Source organism: Henckelia pumila, chromosome 1 (assembly GCF_033568475.1).
Source record: "Henckelia pumila isolate YLH828 chromosome 1, ASM3356847v2, whole genome shotgun sequence".
Taxonomy (NCBI): domain Eukaryota; kingdom Viridiplantae; phylum Streptophyta; class Magnoliopsida; order Lamiales; family Gesneriaceae; genus Henckelia; species Henckelia pumila.
This window is the reverse complement of record NC_133120.1, coordinates 89,704,637-89,722,938: the sequence shown is the minus strand read 5'-3', so window position 1 is coordinate 89,722,938 and position 18,302 is coordinate 89,704,637. Positions and strand designations below refer to the sequence as shown.

Here is an 18,302-nt window from a genome sequence, read left to right as displayed (position 1 = left end):
CAACACATCTCAAAATCAAGATTTTCGAAAATGACAAGAAAAATCATAACAATTCTGTTCGTCGCTCTAATTCAAAACCGACAGATAATAAACGATCAGAACTCTGCCAAGAACAACATACTCGAATCTCTAATGATTCTAACAACATCCAAAAACTATAATGTATCTGATCGGAGAAAAACTTACTTTCAAACGGAGCACTCGTCGTCGTGATCGTAGATATCAAGTCAGAAATCAATTCTATCGGACGGATCGAGCTAGAATCGAAATCACAAAAGCTTGGAAGAAAGCTTTCTCGCCTTCAATGGAGAGAAACCGGGTTGGAGGGGATGATGAAGTGCTAAGAGACTTAGTCAAGCCTTCAATAATATAACAAACTCACTTTTTGCGTTTTAGTCCCTGAAAATTCCCAAAATTGCAAAATAGACCCTGATCAATAAAAAGTCCGGTCTCGAATTCTGAAATCACTGATTATCTCAAATAACATCAATTAAGATAAAAACGGGGCGTTACAATTCTCCTCCTCTAAGAAAAGATTTCGTCCTCGAAATCATCGATATCAACTCATAAGAAGATAATTAAGAATTCAAGAACAGAATTAAGAACTCACATCATACAAAAAAGTCTGGAAATCTCTGCCTCATATCAGATTCTGTCTCCCAAGTCGCTTCTTCGACTCCATGACGACTCCACTGAACTTTCACCAAAGGAATCGTTTTGGTTCTGAGCTGTTTTTCCTTTCTGTCAAGGATCTGAATCGGTCTCTCAAAGTAACTCAGAGTTCCATCAAGTTCGGCTTCATCAGGCTAAAGCACATGAGAAGGATCGGGATGGTATTTCCTCAACATCGAGACGTGAAAGACGTCGTGAATACCAGATAAAGAAGGAGGAAGTGCTAAACGGTAGGCTAGATCGCCTATCTTCTGTAAAATCTCATACGGACCGATGAATATCGGTGCCAACTTCCCTCTCTTTCCAAATCTAACAGTACCTCTAAACGGAGAAATCTTCAAGAATACTCGGTCACCCTGATCAAAAGATAGAGGTCTGCATCGGATATTTGCATACTTCGCTTGTCGGTCCTGAGCAGTCTTCATTCTCAATCGAATAATCTTCACCTGCTCAGCCATATCACGAATCATATCTGGTCCCAAGTCTGGGGACTCAGATATCTCATCCCAGTACAGAGGAGATCTGCACTTCTTTCCGTACAATGCTTCGAATGGTGCCATTCCTATACTCGTCTGGAAGCTGTTGTTGTACAAAAACTCAACGAGAGGCAATGAATCTTGCCAAGTAGTGCCAAATTCAAGCACCACTACTCGCAGCATATCCTCTAGAGTCTGAATCATCCGCTCTGATTGACCGTTGGTTTGAGGATGATAAGCTGTACTCAAGTGCAATCTAGTACCAAGGGCTTCCTGTAGACTATGCCAGAAATGGAAAGTAAACCGAGGATCTCGGTCTGAAACAATCGATCTCGGCACACCGTGCAATCTGACAATCTCTCTAACATACAACTCTGCCATCTGATCGTGTCGGTATGTCATCCGATACGGAATGAAACAAGCAGACTTTGTCAAACGGTCAATCACTACCCAAATGACATCGCATCCTCGAACAGATCGGGGTAGTTTCGTGACGAAATCCATCGAAATATGATCCCATTTCTATTCCGAAATAGACAGACTGTGCAGAAGCCCACCTGGTCTCTTTCTCTCAGCTTTAACCTGCTGACAGTTCAAACAACGAGATACAAACCTCACCACATGCTTCTTTAACTTCTTCCACCAGAACTGACTCTTCAAGTCGTTATACATCTTTCGGCCTCCTGGATGAACACTGAACCGACTGCAATGCGCCTCTCTCAGAATACGTTGTCTTAACTCATCAATCTCAGGCACAACAATACGGCTATTCACAAATAAAACATCATCCCTGACCTGAAACTCAGACTGGTGTCCAGATCTAACCTTCTCTAACGAATTCTGAATACTCTCATCTGATTTCTGTGCTTCTCTGATCGACACAAACAACTCTGGCTCGGCCTGAATCGCACAAACTCTGATCGGATTTCTATCTGACTCAAACTCCAACCCAGAAGTGCAACAGTCGTCTATCAATCGAGAAACACCAATCGTCGAAAGAGATCAAGAGCAAAGCTTACGACTCAAAGCATCGGCAGCTGCATTCGACTTCCCCGGGTAATACTTAATCTCGCAGTCGAAGTCCTTCAATAAATCTAGCCATCTCCTCTGCCTCATATTCAACTCAGACTGTGAAAATAAGTACTTAAGACTCTTATGATCCGAAAAGATCTCAAAATACTCACCGTACAAGTAGTGACACCAGATCTTCAAGGCAAAAACGATAGCAGCTAGTTCAAGATCATGAACTGGATAGCAAGTCTCGTGCGGTTTCAACTGCCTTGACGCATAAGCTATCACGTGCTTCCTTTGCATAAGAATACATCCGAGACCAAGATGAGAAGCATCGCAATAAACTGTGAAACCTCCGGAACCAGATGGAATAGAAAGAATCGGAGCACTGGTTAATCTCTTCTTCAACTCAACAAAACTGGATTCACAATCATCTGTCCATAGAAAAGGAGCATTATTCTGAGTCAGCTGGGTAATAGGATTCGCAATAGAAGAGAAACCCTGAATAAATCTGCGATAGTACCCCGCTAAGCCCATAAAACTTCGAATCTCTGGCACAGAAGTCGGCATGCGCCAATTCATCACTGCTTCTATCTTGCTGGGATCAACAGCAATCCCATCTCCTGAAATAATGTGCCCCAGAAAGACAACTCTATCAAGCCAAAACTCGCACTTCGAAAGCTTGGCGAATAACTGTTCGGTTCTCAAAATCTGTAAAATAGTTCTCAAATGATCTGCATGCTCGGAACGGCTCTTAGAGTAGATCAAGATATCGTCAATAAAGATTATCACAAACTCATCAAGAAAACGCTAAAAGATTCGGTTCATCAACCCCATAAAGACCGCTGGGGCGTTCGTCAAACCGAAAGGCATGACAAGAAATTCAAAGTGGCCATACCTCGTTCGAAACACAGTCTTAGGGACATCTTCTTCTCGAACTCTTAGTTGATGATACCCAGACCTCAAATCTATCTTCGAATAGATACAAGAATCCTGCAACTGGTCAAAAAGGTCATCAATACGCGGTAAAGGATACCTGTTCTTAACTGTCGCCTGATTCAGTTGGCGGTAGTCAATGCAGAGATGCATCGAGCCATCTTTCTTTCTAACAAACAGGACAGGAGCACCCCAAGGCGATACACTGGGTCGAATGTATCCCTTGGAAATCAAGTCTTCCAGCTGCTCCTTCAGTTCCTTCAATTCGATCAGAGCCATTCGGTACGGAGCTTTCGAAATTGGCTGAGTACCTGTCGTCAAATCAATGCTAAATTCCATCTCCCTAGTCGGCGGCAATCCCGGAATTTCATCTACAAACACATCAGGGAATTCTCTAACCACTGGTATATCGTTCAACTCAGGGCTAGACTTCAGAATATCGATCGCATAAACAAGGAATCCTTCGGCTCCTCTCTGTAATAATATAGTCATAGATAAGACAGATATCAAAGGAATTTTAGAACGAGAACCCTTACCAAAGAATCTCCATTCATCTGACATCTCTGGTCTGAAATGGACTATCTTCTGAAAACAATCTACTGTAGCCATGTACTTAGTCAAAACATCTATGCCAACTATAGTCAAATTCAGACAAACCAAGTACAATACAGTCGAATTCGATCAAATTTCCTTCAAAACTCAATCCACAATTTCTAACAAAGTTCTTCGAAACAATTCCTCCACCCAAAGGTGAAGTAACAGAAACTACAGCAGGTAAAGGCTCAAAAGGCAACGCATGCATCGACACAAATTTCTCAGATATGAAAGAGTGAGAAGCACATGTATCTATCAAAATATTAGCAGGACAATCAAAGATCATACAATTACCTGCAATAACATCATCAGGTTCAGCCTGAGCCTGATCCTCATTCAGAGCGTACATTCTCGCCTGCTGTCTAGGAGGTTGGTTCAAACTTTGATTACCTCCCTGACGGTTCTGCTGCTGAGGTTGGAACGAGTGAACTGCAGTAGCCTATCTCCCAGGCTGAGATGACTGTCGAGAGGTATTCCCACTCTGAGTCTGGTCAGAAGCTTTCTGTGGACACTGTCTGGCATAATGCCCTGTCTGCTGGCAGATGTAACAGTTCCCAAAGATTCCTCTGCAATGCTCACTGGAGTGTCGTCCTCCACACTTGCTACACAAAGCTCCAGATGATCCTGAACCCTGTCCAGAACAAAACTGCCTCGAGCCACTCGAGCTCGAAGAAGTGCTCCCCGACTTCTTGAACTGTTTCCCTTTGTGATGGAAATAGTTCTTCTTGTTACCACCACTGCTACTACCCTCGTTCATCGGCGGTTGATTCTGATACTGCATCTGTTGTTGCTGTTGAGGCTGGTACTGATTCTCCCTCTTCCTCATCAGTCCCGCTTCTGCTCCCTTTGCCTGATCCATCGCATCAGAAAAGTTATCTGGCCTCCCAGTATTCACCAGAATAAAGATGTCAGGGTGCAAACCGTTAATGAACTGGTCTGCTTTTGCCTCCTCATTGTCGGCAATATGCAGAGCGAACCTCAATAAACTGTCAAACTTTGCAACATAGTCCTCGATACTCATACTACCTTGCCTCAAATTTGCAAACTCGGCACCTTTATCCTTTCGATAGGAAACTGGAAATAATCTCTTATAGAACTCTGCTCTAAAAAGTGCCCAAGTAATTGTCGTACCTTTATTCTCTTTGGCTCTTTTGGTAGTCATCCACCAACTCTTTGCCACTCCCTGAAGTTGATGCATAATCAATCTAACCCTGCGGTCGTCAGAGTAGTCAAGCGACTCAAAGAGCTGATCAACATCTTCCAACCAACTCTCGCAATCGACCGGATTTTCCTTCCCATTCAAATACGGCGGCCTAAAAGATTGGAACCTCTACAGTAAGGCTTCCATAGGCGTGATCGTGTCATCCATCTGTACCACCGGAGGAGTCATAACCGGAGGAGTTTCTGTCGCAGGAGTAATCGGTGGAGTATTCATGTCTAGCCTTCTTCGAGTACCCATCTAAATTGACAGGGGTTAGAACACGGATAATACAATACACATCTCACCATTTCAGTGTCACGAACCTCTGATCATCTTCCCAATTCGATAGATGGAACTCAGATCAATGCATGAATACAGTTCATATTTCAATCAAGTCATGCTTTATTAATTTGAATCATCAAGTCACGTAATTCAAATAAATTTTCAATTCATAAAGCATGCTTGCATATTCTGTAATCATAGAATTAATCAATCACATGCGAGAATTTAAGGTCAAGCGGACTCGATCTACCCCGCACACTTCTAGAACAATTTCCAGGAACTTATCGCTCTGATACCACTTAATGTGAGACCTCGGTTCTAAACATCAATTAAAGGAGTAATTAAATTAAGCAAGCAATAAAAGCCAACACACTTTTAAAAAAAAAAAAAAAAAAAGCAGGGCCCGTGCGGCCGCGCCTCATCAGGCGTGGGCACGCACGGCGCCCTGGCTCATGCGCGGCCATGCCTGATGAGGCGCGGGCGCGCATGAAGCCTTGCCCAAAAAGGGGCGCAGGCGCGCGGGCGCGCGCTGGAAAAGGCTTGACTTGTGTGCAAGCGTACGAGCGCGACCTGGGTGCGTCGAATGTCGGACTAATCAAGGCAAAATTTCCTACCCAGTGTTGGCCACCTTTTGCTATTTTATTTTTGATTTTTAACCTTCCACATGCCCTGAGAAGATTCTGGATGAGACCCTTCAGCTGGATGGTGCTTCAGATGCCAGAATTTTGGTGTTTCATCTGCCAATCTTTGGCCTTCCATCTGCCCAGCTTGTGACTGTCCGCCTAGACAGTGTGCCCCTATAAATAGAGGCAGTATGTAGTCCTTCAGAACACACAGAATTTCGAGCCCTCAGATTCTCTGCAATTCCTGCACTCTGCTACGCTGCTGCTCTTGCATTCCTCCTCTGTCGTGATACTGTTCAGGTACATTCTCAGTTCGCCGATGTAGTGCCTTCGTGCTAGGTTTCTACAAGGTTTCTCCGTTGTATCCTGGGAGACAGACGTCCGTGTAATCGTCAAAGCACACTCAGGAGGGGACGAATCTGTTTTAAGGAAACTGTACTAGTTACAGGCCTCGGTTTGCTTATCTGGTGTAGTGCCTTCGATCTTACTTCGTTCTTAGTATATTATTTCTGTTATATTCGCGTTTTGAGTTTACATATATTGAATAAAAATATAATTATTTTAAAAAAATCTAAATAGAAGTTTTTGACACTCGATTACTAATTCTAAGAACTAAATAAAAATCAAAATTTTGAATTACAAAATTCATAAGGTTCTAAAAAATGTTTACAAATGTCAATAAAAGTAATGAAAAAATAAATATGCAAGATTATGTGAAAATATCTGTCATTTAAAAAAAAATTATTAAATTTTTGCGATGAATACAATCAAAAGTGCTTAGAGAGGGGCAGAAGATTGTGCATGAGCACATACAAATACACCAATTTTTTATTGAATCGCTATTGGCAGTATAAGCAAACATTACATTGGTGTCATTGCTACGAAGCCATAAATATATTGATACCCCGTGAAATTATTTTAACCCGAATCCGTTCGTTATGGGTTTATGAGGGTTGGCCCAATTATTGAATTATAATCATTAGGCAAGGTCCAGCCCAGTTTTACACCTGTTAGGGCTTGACTTGAACTGGGCTGTTATTTATGGGCCTACCAGAGCTGGGCCCTAATGGGCTAGATAGACTTCTCTAAGTCTCGGATTTACATGCATTGTGGATAAGTTTGACCATCTCCAAATATTCATGAGATGGGGATAAAATTGAAGGCGGTCCAATGGATGAAGAGTCCCAGTACAGGACATGTTATAATTCGACTAGGTAACTTATTATATTTTCTCCTATAAATACAGGTACTGTTATGGTTGTAATTATTCATTATTATTCATTATTCATTACTCACTTTTACGCACTTATATCTCCCAGTTTTCGCATTAATCATACCCTCTGCCTTCAAGACACTGACTTAGGCATCGGAGGGGTCACGCCGAAAACACTTTTGGCATCCCTTTGACCTAGCTGTTGCTTGTGCAGTTTCGTCATACCCGACCCGACCTTCTCTATAAAGGAATTGGAGGATCCATTCTACCAGACCGAACCCGAGGTAAAATTCCGACATCATCAATTGGCGCCGTCTATGGGAATTTGAAGGAAAAGAGTTTCGATGGCTAATCAGAATGGAGATCACCCAAATTTAGAGGAATTAATAGCTCAGGCTGTTCAGAGGGCTTTGGCAGAAAGAGGAGAGGCCAATCCTCTGCACCCTGAGCACAACGCCCACCTCGATGAGATCAAAAAGTTGAAAGAGGAGATGGAGCAGCTAAGGAAAAAACAGGCCGGGTACCTAGCTACTACAACAAGAAACATTCCTTTTACTCAGGAGATATTGGACGCCGACCTCCCCAAGCAGTTCAAATTGCCTCATGTTGGAGAATATGATGGCAAGGGAGATCCTGAAGACCATTTAGCGCGCTTCGAGAATGCAGCTCTGTTGCATAAATATTCTGATCAGATTAAGTGTCGGGCTTTTCTTACTACTCTCATAGGACCAGCCCAGCAATGGTTCAATATGTTACGCCCCAGAGAGATCAAGGAATTCAAGGATTTTAGCAAATCCTTCGTGCACCACTTCGCCAGTAGCAAAAAACATCCTACCACTACTTTCAGTCTCTTCGCAATCAAGCAAAGAGAGCATGAAAATTTGAGAGCATATATCCGCAGGTTTAGTGCCTTGGCTCTTGAGGTACCCACTGCGACACCAGATCTGCTTATCAGTGCCTTCATGCAAGGGCTGGATACAAAAGATTTTCTCAAATCCCTAATAAAAAGACCAGCGGAAACATACGAGGAACTACTCGACCGAGCGGAGAAATATGTCAACATGGAATAAATACAGGTTTCTAGAGCTGCTGTGAAGAGGGAACGACCAAAAAGTCCAAAGGGCAATAGGGTTCCTAACAATAACTCGGGAATGGGACAGCCATTCCGGCCCGTTTTGTTGGGAGAGTTCACTTCTCTCACCCCTTTACGCATGAACAAAGTACGAGCTTTACAAATTTGTGACGATCGTAAACTCACGCAGAGGCCTCCCTGGGCTGAGAAGGGACCTCGTAACAGGGAATCAGATAAATATTGTCACTTTCACAATGAGTATGGGCATACGACGGAGGACTGTCGTCAATTAGATCAAGAAATTGAAAGAATAATACAGCAACACTCTGAATTAAAAAATATATTGACCCGTCAGGAAAGGTATCGCCCGAACAGGGGACAGGGAGGAAGGTCAAGACAAAGAGCCAGGACTGCTCCTCCCCATGAAGATTTCAACCAACCCAATCAAGAACAGTCCAGGGATGACCGAGCTCATCAGAGACCAACCCCGCCCGCTCGAGGAATTATCAACATGATTTCTGGAGGTCCTACTGATGGTGATTCCAACCGAGCTAGGAAGACTAGCAGCAGAAAGTTAATGAATATGGAGATTGACAATCAGATTGTCCATACTGGCCCGACCCTCTCTTTTGGACCGGAAGATATGAAAGGGGTGGCTAGCAACCATAATGACGCACTAGTAATAAGGGCCATGATCGAAAATTATGATGTAGCCCGGATATTTGTGGATTCAGGTAGCTCTGTCAACGTTCTATTTCAGGAAGCAATAAATCAAATGGATTTGGGGCAGTACAGGATAGAACCAGTTGTAACATCACTCTTTGGTTTCACAGGTCATGCCATCCGACCTGTGGGGTTATTGCATTTACCCTTAACTCTGGGTAAAAGCAGCATCCACAAAACCAGGATTGTGAGTTTCATTATTGTTGACGCTCCGTCTGCCTACAATGCCATACTAGGCAGACCTGCCATGACCACTTTCATGGCCGTGGCATCAGCCCTGCATCAGAAAATAAAATTCCCGGTGGGAAATGAGGTTGGTGAGGTAGAAGGGGACCAAATCATAGCGCGCAAATGTTATGTAGAGGAGGTCAGAATAGAGCAAAAGGTTGCCAGGACTGATAATGTTGGCAGACCTGGACTTTCTGGGATGAAAAAAGTCAACTTGATAGAGGACACATCTGTCACCACTGAAGAAGAAATTGAGGAAATCATGATATCACCTCCCTCTGGGGTGGTGAAAATTGCTCACACCCTTGAAACACGGTTGAAGCAACCGCTACTGGAATGCTTGGAAAAAAATAAGGATGTTTTTGCATGGTCGGTTTCCGACCTGACAGGGGTACATCGGGAAGTGGTAGAGCACAAACTCAATATAATAAAGAGTTGTCGCCCTATTATCCAAAAGAAACGACACTTTGGTCCCGAAAAGGATGCGGTTATAAAGGAACAAGTGGATGAATTACTCAGAGCGGGACACATCGAGGAAATCTACTTCCCGACCTGGCTGTCCAATATAGTGCTGGTGCCAAAGTCCTCAGGCAAATGGCGCATGTGCGTGGATTTTCGGGACCTAAACAAGGCATGTCCAAAGGACTGTTATCCGTTACCCAGAATTGATCAAATTGTCGATTCGACAGCAGGACACGAGCTGCTCAGCTTCTTGGATGCCTATCAAGGATATCATCAAATCCCATTAGCCAGAGAGGACAAGGATAAAGTAAGTTTTGTGACGTCAACAGGAACATATTGTTACGTAGTTATGCCATTTGGGCTCAAAAATGCTGGGGCTACATATCAAAGGCTGATGGATAAAGTATACGAGCAACAAATTGGGAAGAATATCGAAGTCTATGTAGATGATATTCTGGTCAAGACCCGAACTACGGACCAGTTTATTACCGACTTAACTCAAACCTTTCAGACCCTGAAGCGCTACAAGCTTAAGCTAAACCCTAACAAGTGTACTTTTGGAGTCCGAGCTGGAAAGTTTTTGGGTTATATGGTCACGCAAAGGGGAATAGAAGCTAATCCTGAAAAAGTTCAAGCTATCATTTCTATGAGCTCCCCTAAGAATATACAGGAAGTACAGAGATTAACGGGAAGAATTACAGCACTGGCTCGGTTTATAAGCAGATCGGCAGATAAAAGCCTCCCTTTCTTTAAAGCACTAAGGAAAATGAAGAATTTTGAATGGAATGAAGAAAGTGAGAAAGCATTCCAAGACTTGAAGGCTTACTTAAAACAATTACCCGTATTGAATAAACCTACCCAAGGGGAAGAATTGTTCTTATATTTGGCAGTTACACCCCGAGCAGTCAGTTCGGTCCTTGTCAAAAAGGATGGAATGAATCATCAGCCCGTATATTTTGTCAGTCACGCCCTGAGGGACCCGAGCTCAATTACCTGACTCAGGAAAAGCTTGCTCTAGCTTTGATCATCACAGCAAGAAAATTAAGGCCTTATTTTCTCTCACATCCTATCACTGTACTCACTAATAGTGCTTTGGGAAAGATTGCAGCTAACCCGGATGTATCGGGTAGACTGGTCAGATGGATCACAGAATTGAGTGAGTACGATATCAAATATGAAGCTCGAACAGCTGTAAAAGCCCCAGCCCTAGCTGATTTCTTGGCAGAAACAATTCAGCTAGAACAAGAAGAACTATGGAAGATCTTTGTAGATGGGTCATCATGCAAGTCCGGGAGCGGAGCAGGAATTGTAATAATCTCACCTTAGGGTGAAGAGACTAAAATTTCAATCAGACTAGACTTCAGAGCCTCCAATAATGAAGCAGAATATGAGGCCTTGTTACTCGGACTAAAGGCAGCGCGGAATTTGGGGGTTTCCCGAGCTATCCTATATTCCGATTCCCAATTAGCTATTCAACAGAGCAATGGAAAGTTTGAAGTCAAGGACGATAAAATGAGGAAATATGCCAATGCATTGGACAAGGCCAAAGAAGGATTCACAGATCTAAAATTAGAGTTAATTCCCCGAACAGAGAACATCAAGGCCGACCACTTGGCCCGTTTAGCCAGCGTTTTGAGCGACCGACCGGATCCCATTGTCACGGGTCGGGAGCTCGTGTCCCAGCTGGAAACTTTGGATGACATGCTAGCCCAAGTACCAGAAGGGGATTGGAGGTATGATATACACAAATATCTAACTACAAAAGAACTGCCAAGTGATAATAAAAAAGCAAGGGAAGTAAAAAGAAGGGCCCTCCGCTTTGTCATGATCAATCAAATTCTGTTCAAACGATCATTCTCTCAGCCTTTGTTAAAATGCTTGGGCCCGGATGAGGCCAATTATGTGTTGCGAGAAATTCATGAGGGATCTTGTGGCAGTCACCTGGGCAGTCTTTCCCTAGCTCGAAAAGCAATTCTGGCAGGATTCTTCTGGCCTACCATGCGAAAAGACTCATCAGCTCTGGTTAATTCATGTTATAATTGTCAGAGACATGCTAACTTACAGTGGAGACCTGCAGAATACATGAAGGCAGTAGTATCTGCTTGTCCTTTTGATCAGTGAGGAATGGATATTGTAGGACCATTCCCTGTTAGCACGGGGCAAAGAAAGTTTTTATTGGTCGCGGTCGACTATTTCTCTAAATGGGTGGAGGCCGAGCCCCTAGCTAAAATTACAGAAAATGAAGTGCTCAATTTTCTGTGGAAAAATATAGTATGCCGTTTCGGAATCCCTCGCAGGTTGGCCTCGGACAATGGGAGGCAGTTCTATGGTTCCAAAGTTCGAGCATGGTGTCAAGAGATGAAGATTGAACAAGTTTTCACCTCTGTTGCATACCCTCAAGGGAATGGACAGGTTGAGGTTACCAACAGGACGATTGTCCAAGCTCTCAAAACACGGCTAGATGCAGCTAAGGGTAAATGGGCAGACGAACTCCCTTCTGTATTATGGTCCTATCGAACTACAACTCGATCTGGTACAGGTGAAACTCCTTTCAGTATGGTGTATGGGACGGAAGCAGTTCTCCCGGCAGAAATTGTACAAGAGAGTGCGAGGATAATGGCGTATGGGGCAAACAATCAAGCACTACGAGCAATGGATTTGGACTTACTCGAAGAACACAGGTCCCGCGCAGCACTTAGGCTCGCAGCCTATCGTAAACGAATGACCCAGGCTTACAACAAAAGAGTATACCCTAAAGTTTTTCAGGAGGGAGATCTGGTTATGCGCAAGATACAACATCCAGGGGAAAGAGGAAAGCTGGAGGCCAAGTATGAAGGCCCATTCAAAGTAATAGGAAAAGCTGGAATTGCGGCATATTATCTGAAAGATGCCCAAGGCAAAAAGGGTAAAAGGCCCTGGAATGCTCAGCACTTGAAAAAATACTATCCCTAAGCAGGCCATCCCGGGTTTCACCACGGTATCTATAACTCATCAAGCTGGTCCTTAACCAGTGGGTTTTTTTTCTTTTTACGTTATGAAAGTCAGTCATGTTTTTATTTATCTCAGGGTCAGTCTTGTTTTGTGTCAATTTTGTTTTTAAAAAACAATCGCGCAGTAGGAGCCAATTTTTCTTATATAACGCATTAGTACTTTTAGACATTCTTTACAAAGCCCAGGTAGGTCTGGCACTCAAAGTCCACTTCAGTGGCATGCAAGGACCACATCAGTGGAACTAAAAGCCCAGGCAGGTCTGGCACTCAAAGTCCACTTCAGTGGCACGCAAGGACCATATCAGTGGAACTAAAAGCCCAGGCAGGTCTGACACTCAAAGTCCACTTTAGTGGCGCGCAAGGACCACATCAGTGGAACTAAAAGCCCAGGCAGGTCTGGCATTCAAAGTCCACTTCAGTGGCACGCAAGGACCACATCAGTGAAACTAAAAGCCCAGGCAGGTCTGGCACTCAAATTCCACTTCAGTGGCACGCAAGGACCACATCAGTGGAACTAAAGGCCCAGGCAGGTCTGGCATTCAAAGTCCACCTCAGTGGCACTCAAGGACCACAACGGTGGAACTAAAAGCCCAGGCAGGTCTGACACTCAAAGTTCACCTCAGGGGCCCACATCAAGGGAATTCATAGCCCAAACAGGGTTGTCATACAAACTTCATCAGTCTTATTAAATGGTCAAGCAGGACTGGTTAAACAACACGGATAAAAAATTCATAGGGGTTCTGATTTCCAGGAATGTACCTGGACCCTTGAAAATTTTCAATCAATTTTATGGTTTCTTATATATATTGGACAGTTCGGGTGTATGAGGTCGGGATTTTAATAAAGTACATTGCATGAGTTCCCGCCAAGCTCTTAACCCGGTCCAGGCACAGGAAGGTCATGTCTTCAAGATTTCATCATTTAATCAGTTCGGTCACATATAGGACGGGTGTGTAACTTCTTACACTTGGTAAAAAATCATGGCGTAACTGTTATTTGCATTCATAGCAAGCATATAAAAAACCCAAGTCGGGCAAAAACATGCATAACAAGCAGAGATGGGCAAAAACATTTCATTGAATAACATTGTATCAGCCCGATCTGGGCAACAACAAAACTAAAAGACCGCGCAGGGTCTACCATATAGATCATGTTTTAAACAGGTATTTATACAGAAATAATCAAGGGGCGGGGGCGTCTTAGGGCTTAGAGCTTTGTTCGGGATCCGAGGGTTTTTCTTGCTCAGCCTCCTCAGAATCCTCTTCGGGCATGCCATCAAGAGCTTTGGAGCAATCCAGGAAAGAAGCGGGGTGCTCGGCCTCGGAATATCTATTAGCCCTGAACTGGGCAAGACATCCCTTGAAGCCCTCGTCAAAAAAGGTTGCCGCCTTCTCAGCTACTGCATTAGCAAAGTCCGCGGAGTCCAAAAACTCCTTTTTTCCAAGCTCCTTGGCAGCTTTCAGTTCTTGGTTCAAGGCCCGCACTTGGACCTCCAGCTCGATCTTCTCCACCTCCAGCTCGGAACATTTGGTGTTGACAGCCTCCAGAGCTGTGCGGCAGGACTCAGCTTCAGCACGGAGACCGAGCTGTTCCTCTTCATACTCTTTTTTCATCTCACGGGTTTTCCGCGTGAGTTTGGAAATCCGAGCTACGAAGGCTTCTTGATTCAGGGCATGGTCTTCTCGTTCCTGGGAAGCTCGACTGGTGATCTCCCCGCCCCAAGCTAAAGCCTGTGATAATATAAAAGGATGAACACTAGCTCGGTGTATAAGCTAGGAATTCAAGCACAGTAACATACCTGCATGAAGGCCAAAGCAAAGTTTTGTTCAGCCTCAAGATGAGTTACAGCTTGTAGAATTTTTACGTCATCTCGGGAGATCAAGTTTTGCATTATGCCCAGGGTCCCTTGGGGATCGGGCTTCGAGAAGAAGGACAGGTCAGGTAGCCCGGGCTGAGCTGCCGTACCCCGGCGCTCCATGTCCTGAAGAGATCCAAACTCCTCTACCGGGCCTTTGCCATGAGGTCGGGATGATAAGGAGGAAGGTGGTGGTGGCAGTTCGAAAGCCGTAGTATGCCCTTACTCCTTGGCCTTGGAGGATTTTTTCTTAGGCGGTGCAATCAGTTCAGCCTCGGGTTTCGAGCTAGCCTCCGCGTCCTCTGATTTTTTCCTTTTCAGATTCTTCAAGGCAGCTCTGAAATTTGCAAGCATGGTGGCGGATCTGATCCTGTCGTCTAAACAAATAAAAGTGCAATGAATAAATAAATTGTGTTTCTCAATTAGTCTAAATATTGGTAGTACGGGAACAGGGGTACTACCTACATCCCCTTCGATCTCTACTTCTTTCCCACTGAAGCCGTAATGGCAGAGCAGATCATCCCCGATCAGGTTCTCGATGTCAAAAATTTGAACAGACATGGTCTTGAGAAAATTGGTAAAATTATGGGATGGTAGAGCTGGGGGGTTAGGAGTGGTGAAATTCATATCCCAGTTACTTCGACACTCCCAGGACTGGGTAGGCTTAACATAGAAATATCTATTGGTCCAACCTTTGTGAGAGCTCGGCTTTCCCCTTAAAAAGGGGTATTCAGGTCGCATGGAAATGTAAAAACGGCCCGGGGCAGTCTTTTTAATTTGAAGGAATTGAATAAAATTTCCTATGTCTAAGGGAATTCTGAAAAAACAAAATAGAACAGCTAGGGATAAGATCGAACTAAACGAGTTCGGGGACAATTGACTTGGGCACACACAAAAATATTGACAGAGCTGAGATACGCAGCTCGGGATTGGAAATCTCAAACCCATTATTACTTGATCTATGCTGAAACTTAAAAAACCAGTAGGTGGTTTGTGAGCTCGGTCTTTACGGCCCGGGATTATGAGCTCATAGCCCTCAGGCATTCCCGATCTCTCTCTAATACTAGGACCCAGGTCAGGGCTCAAGTGGGAGGCCAAGACCTCATACCATTGTCTACCCTTAGCAGATAAACGGGCCTCATCCGACCTAAGTTTGTGTAGTCGCTTTAACTTTTCTATACGAGTCTCCGATATATCCAGCTCGGAGCTTGGATTATTGGAATCAGAGGGCTCGGGGTCGTTAGAAGGAGAGTTGGGTGCTTCGATAAAAGATACTACTTCTTTAACGGAAGTTTCGTCGGGGGAAGACATGTTAATCAACCTAGTGTAAGGGCGGGAGGACTTACAGGTGAGAGAGTTGTAGCCCGGGATTGACACAAACGATAAAGGCAGCTCGGGATTGCGCAGTCCAGGTCGGAGGGCTCTCAAAATTCTTGCAGTGTAACAGTACAAAAGTAAAAGGTAATAAACAAAATTTTTACCGACTCATATATATAGAGATGGTGAATCGATCTGGACCGTTGATTTTTTACTGGATCTACGGCTCGGGACGGGACAAGTCGGGTTTTTGGCTTCGATAAATGAACCGTCAGGGGACATCTGAGCCGTTCATGAAAAACACATCACGCGGATCCTGATCTGGACCGTCCAAAAGAAACACATTGCATGAATAAAATGCTGGACTGTTCTAAGGACACATGTACAGTGCGGGGAACGGACTCCATTCTTAGTCTAAACTCATTCTTCTTTTAGACCAGTTCGGGAGGTACTATTGATACCCCGTGAAATTATTTTAACCCAAATCCGTTCGTTATGGGTTTATGAGGGTTGACCCAATTATTGAATTATAATCATTAGGCAAGGTCCAGCCCAGTTTTACACCTGTTAGGGCTTGACTTGAACTGGGCTTTTATTTATGGGCCGACCAGAGCTGGGCCCTAATGGGCTGGATAGACTTCTCTAAGTCTCGGATTTACATGCATTGTGGATAAGTTTGACCATCTCCAAATATTCATGAGATGGGGATAAACTTGAAGGCGGTCCAATGGATGAAGAGTCCCAGTACAGGACATGTTATAATTCGATTAGATAACTTATTCTATTTTCTCCTATAAATACAGGTACTGTTATGGTTGTAATTATTCATTATTATTCATTATTCATTACTCACTTTTACGCACTTATATCTCCCAGTTTTCGCATTAATCATACCCTCTGCCTTCAAAACACTGACTTAGGCATCGAAGGGGTCACGCCGAAAACACTTTCGGCGTCCCTTTGACCTAGCTGTTGCTTGTGCAGTTCCGTCATACCCGACCCGACCTACTCTATAAAAAAATTGAAGGATCCATTCTACCAGACCGAACCCGAGATAAAATTCCGACATCATCAATGTCATTGCTACGAAGCCATAAATATATTGAGCTTTAGTCGACGTACTATATTTGATAAATATCCATAGAACGAAAAAACGTGATTGCTCACTCGCTCGTACATTTCATTATTTATTATTATTCCCATCATCCTCTTGTTTTGAGAGCATTTAATTTTTTTGTGTTGGTTGGTAGATCTGCCGACAAAAAACTTACTATTGCTTACCAAGACTACAAGCTTTATGGTAAAAAAAAGGGGAAAAAAAAAAAAGAAAGAAAGAAAGACACCCGTGGACGAAAAATCCATAGCCTTTAGAATATTTTGTTTCCCATGTTTAAAGCTCAGGTGTGTCATATAACGAAAAATAGAAACACCCGTAAAAGAAAAATCCCCAATCTTTTGTTCTTGTAATAATAAATAATAGTAAGCATATATATATATATATATATTATAAACTATGGTGTTAATTAAAACAGTAATAATTACAACAATCTGAATCAAAATAAAATACTTTAAAATCCAAAAATCAGATGATGTTAATAAAGATAAAGTGATTTCATAAATCACAAATAATCGAAAATTCAAGAATCATATAATGTTGATTAGAGATAGAATGATTTTATAAATTATCACCAATAAGTGATGAGATATCATCCATACCGTATCACATAAAAAAGATGCAACAAGCTCACGGGGCATAGCGAGCTGGTAAGGTCTGAGGTGACGTGAGAAAAAATTATTCAGCGTTGCGAGTTCGATTCTCGTGTGGAACATATTATCTGCTGAACTATTGTGGGGTATGCTCTGGGGATTGGCCATGTTGCTCTCTCCCTCAAGTCTCTGTCGCTCGCGCACATCCCTCGATTTAACATTGCATGAGCCAATGAACCTCTGACTCATGTGAGATGAGGTCCTCTTTGAGTTAACCCTTGTCATAAAAAAGATGCAACAACTATTTTTTTTAAAAAGATAGATATACGATATATTGCATTTGGATTTTAATTTTAATTTTGAAACACACTGAACCAAATCCTCAGTGTCGTTGTTTTTGTTGTTGGTTTTTTTTTTAAAATAAAACTAACATAAACCATATCGTTAATTGACCAAAATGAGAATAGTAAAAAATAAATAAAAATTTCAAGTGTAATAAAAATTTATTAATCCGAGAATATTTCTTTTTATTATTTTGGCTGCATGACCGAGTGGCAAGGCGTTGATTACAAATCATTTTTTCCTAGTTTAAATTGAGGTGTCCCTTGATAAAAAAAAATGTTATAAAAAATCAGTCGTGATTACCGATTAAATTCTTGGCAAACCCTATATTCTATCTAGGGTCAGTGCCGTACCTATGATTTTTAGGGCCTGAGTCGAACTTAACAATAATTTTTCAACTTTTTAAAAATTATTAAAGAGAGTTTTTGAAAATTAAATATATAAAATACTATAGTCTTATTCATATAATATTCAAAAACTTTATAATGCCATTAAGTAATAAAACTAAAATGTAATAAATAATCATTTAAATAATATTTTACTATTTTATCAGCAAAAACATCAATTATTTGACAATATACGAAACTCAAGAAAATTA

The 18,302-nt window shown here is 42.7% G+C and overlaps 1 protein-coding gene across 1 annotated transcript; it reads left to right on the top strand.

Annotated features, from left to right (window-relative positions):
- The first annotated feature begins 7,352 nt into the window (after window positions 1-7,352).
- LOC140867979 (uncharacterized) lies at window positions 7,353-8,078 on the top strand. Its single transcript, XM_073272899.1, has one exon. The coding sequence runs from the start codon at window positions 7,353-7,355 to the stop codon at window positions 8,076-8,078; it is 726 nt and encodes a 241-aa protein (XP_073129000.1).
- The last annotated feature ends 10,224 nt before the right edge of the window (window positions 8,079-18,302 follow it).

What these genes read in the sequence shown, in the direction of transcription:
- LOC140867979 (XM_073272899.1), top strand. Translation starts at nt 7,353, where the DNA reads ATGGCTAATCAGAATGGAGATCACCCAAATTTAGAGGAATTAATAGCT.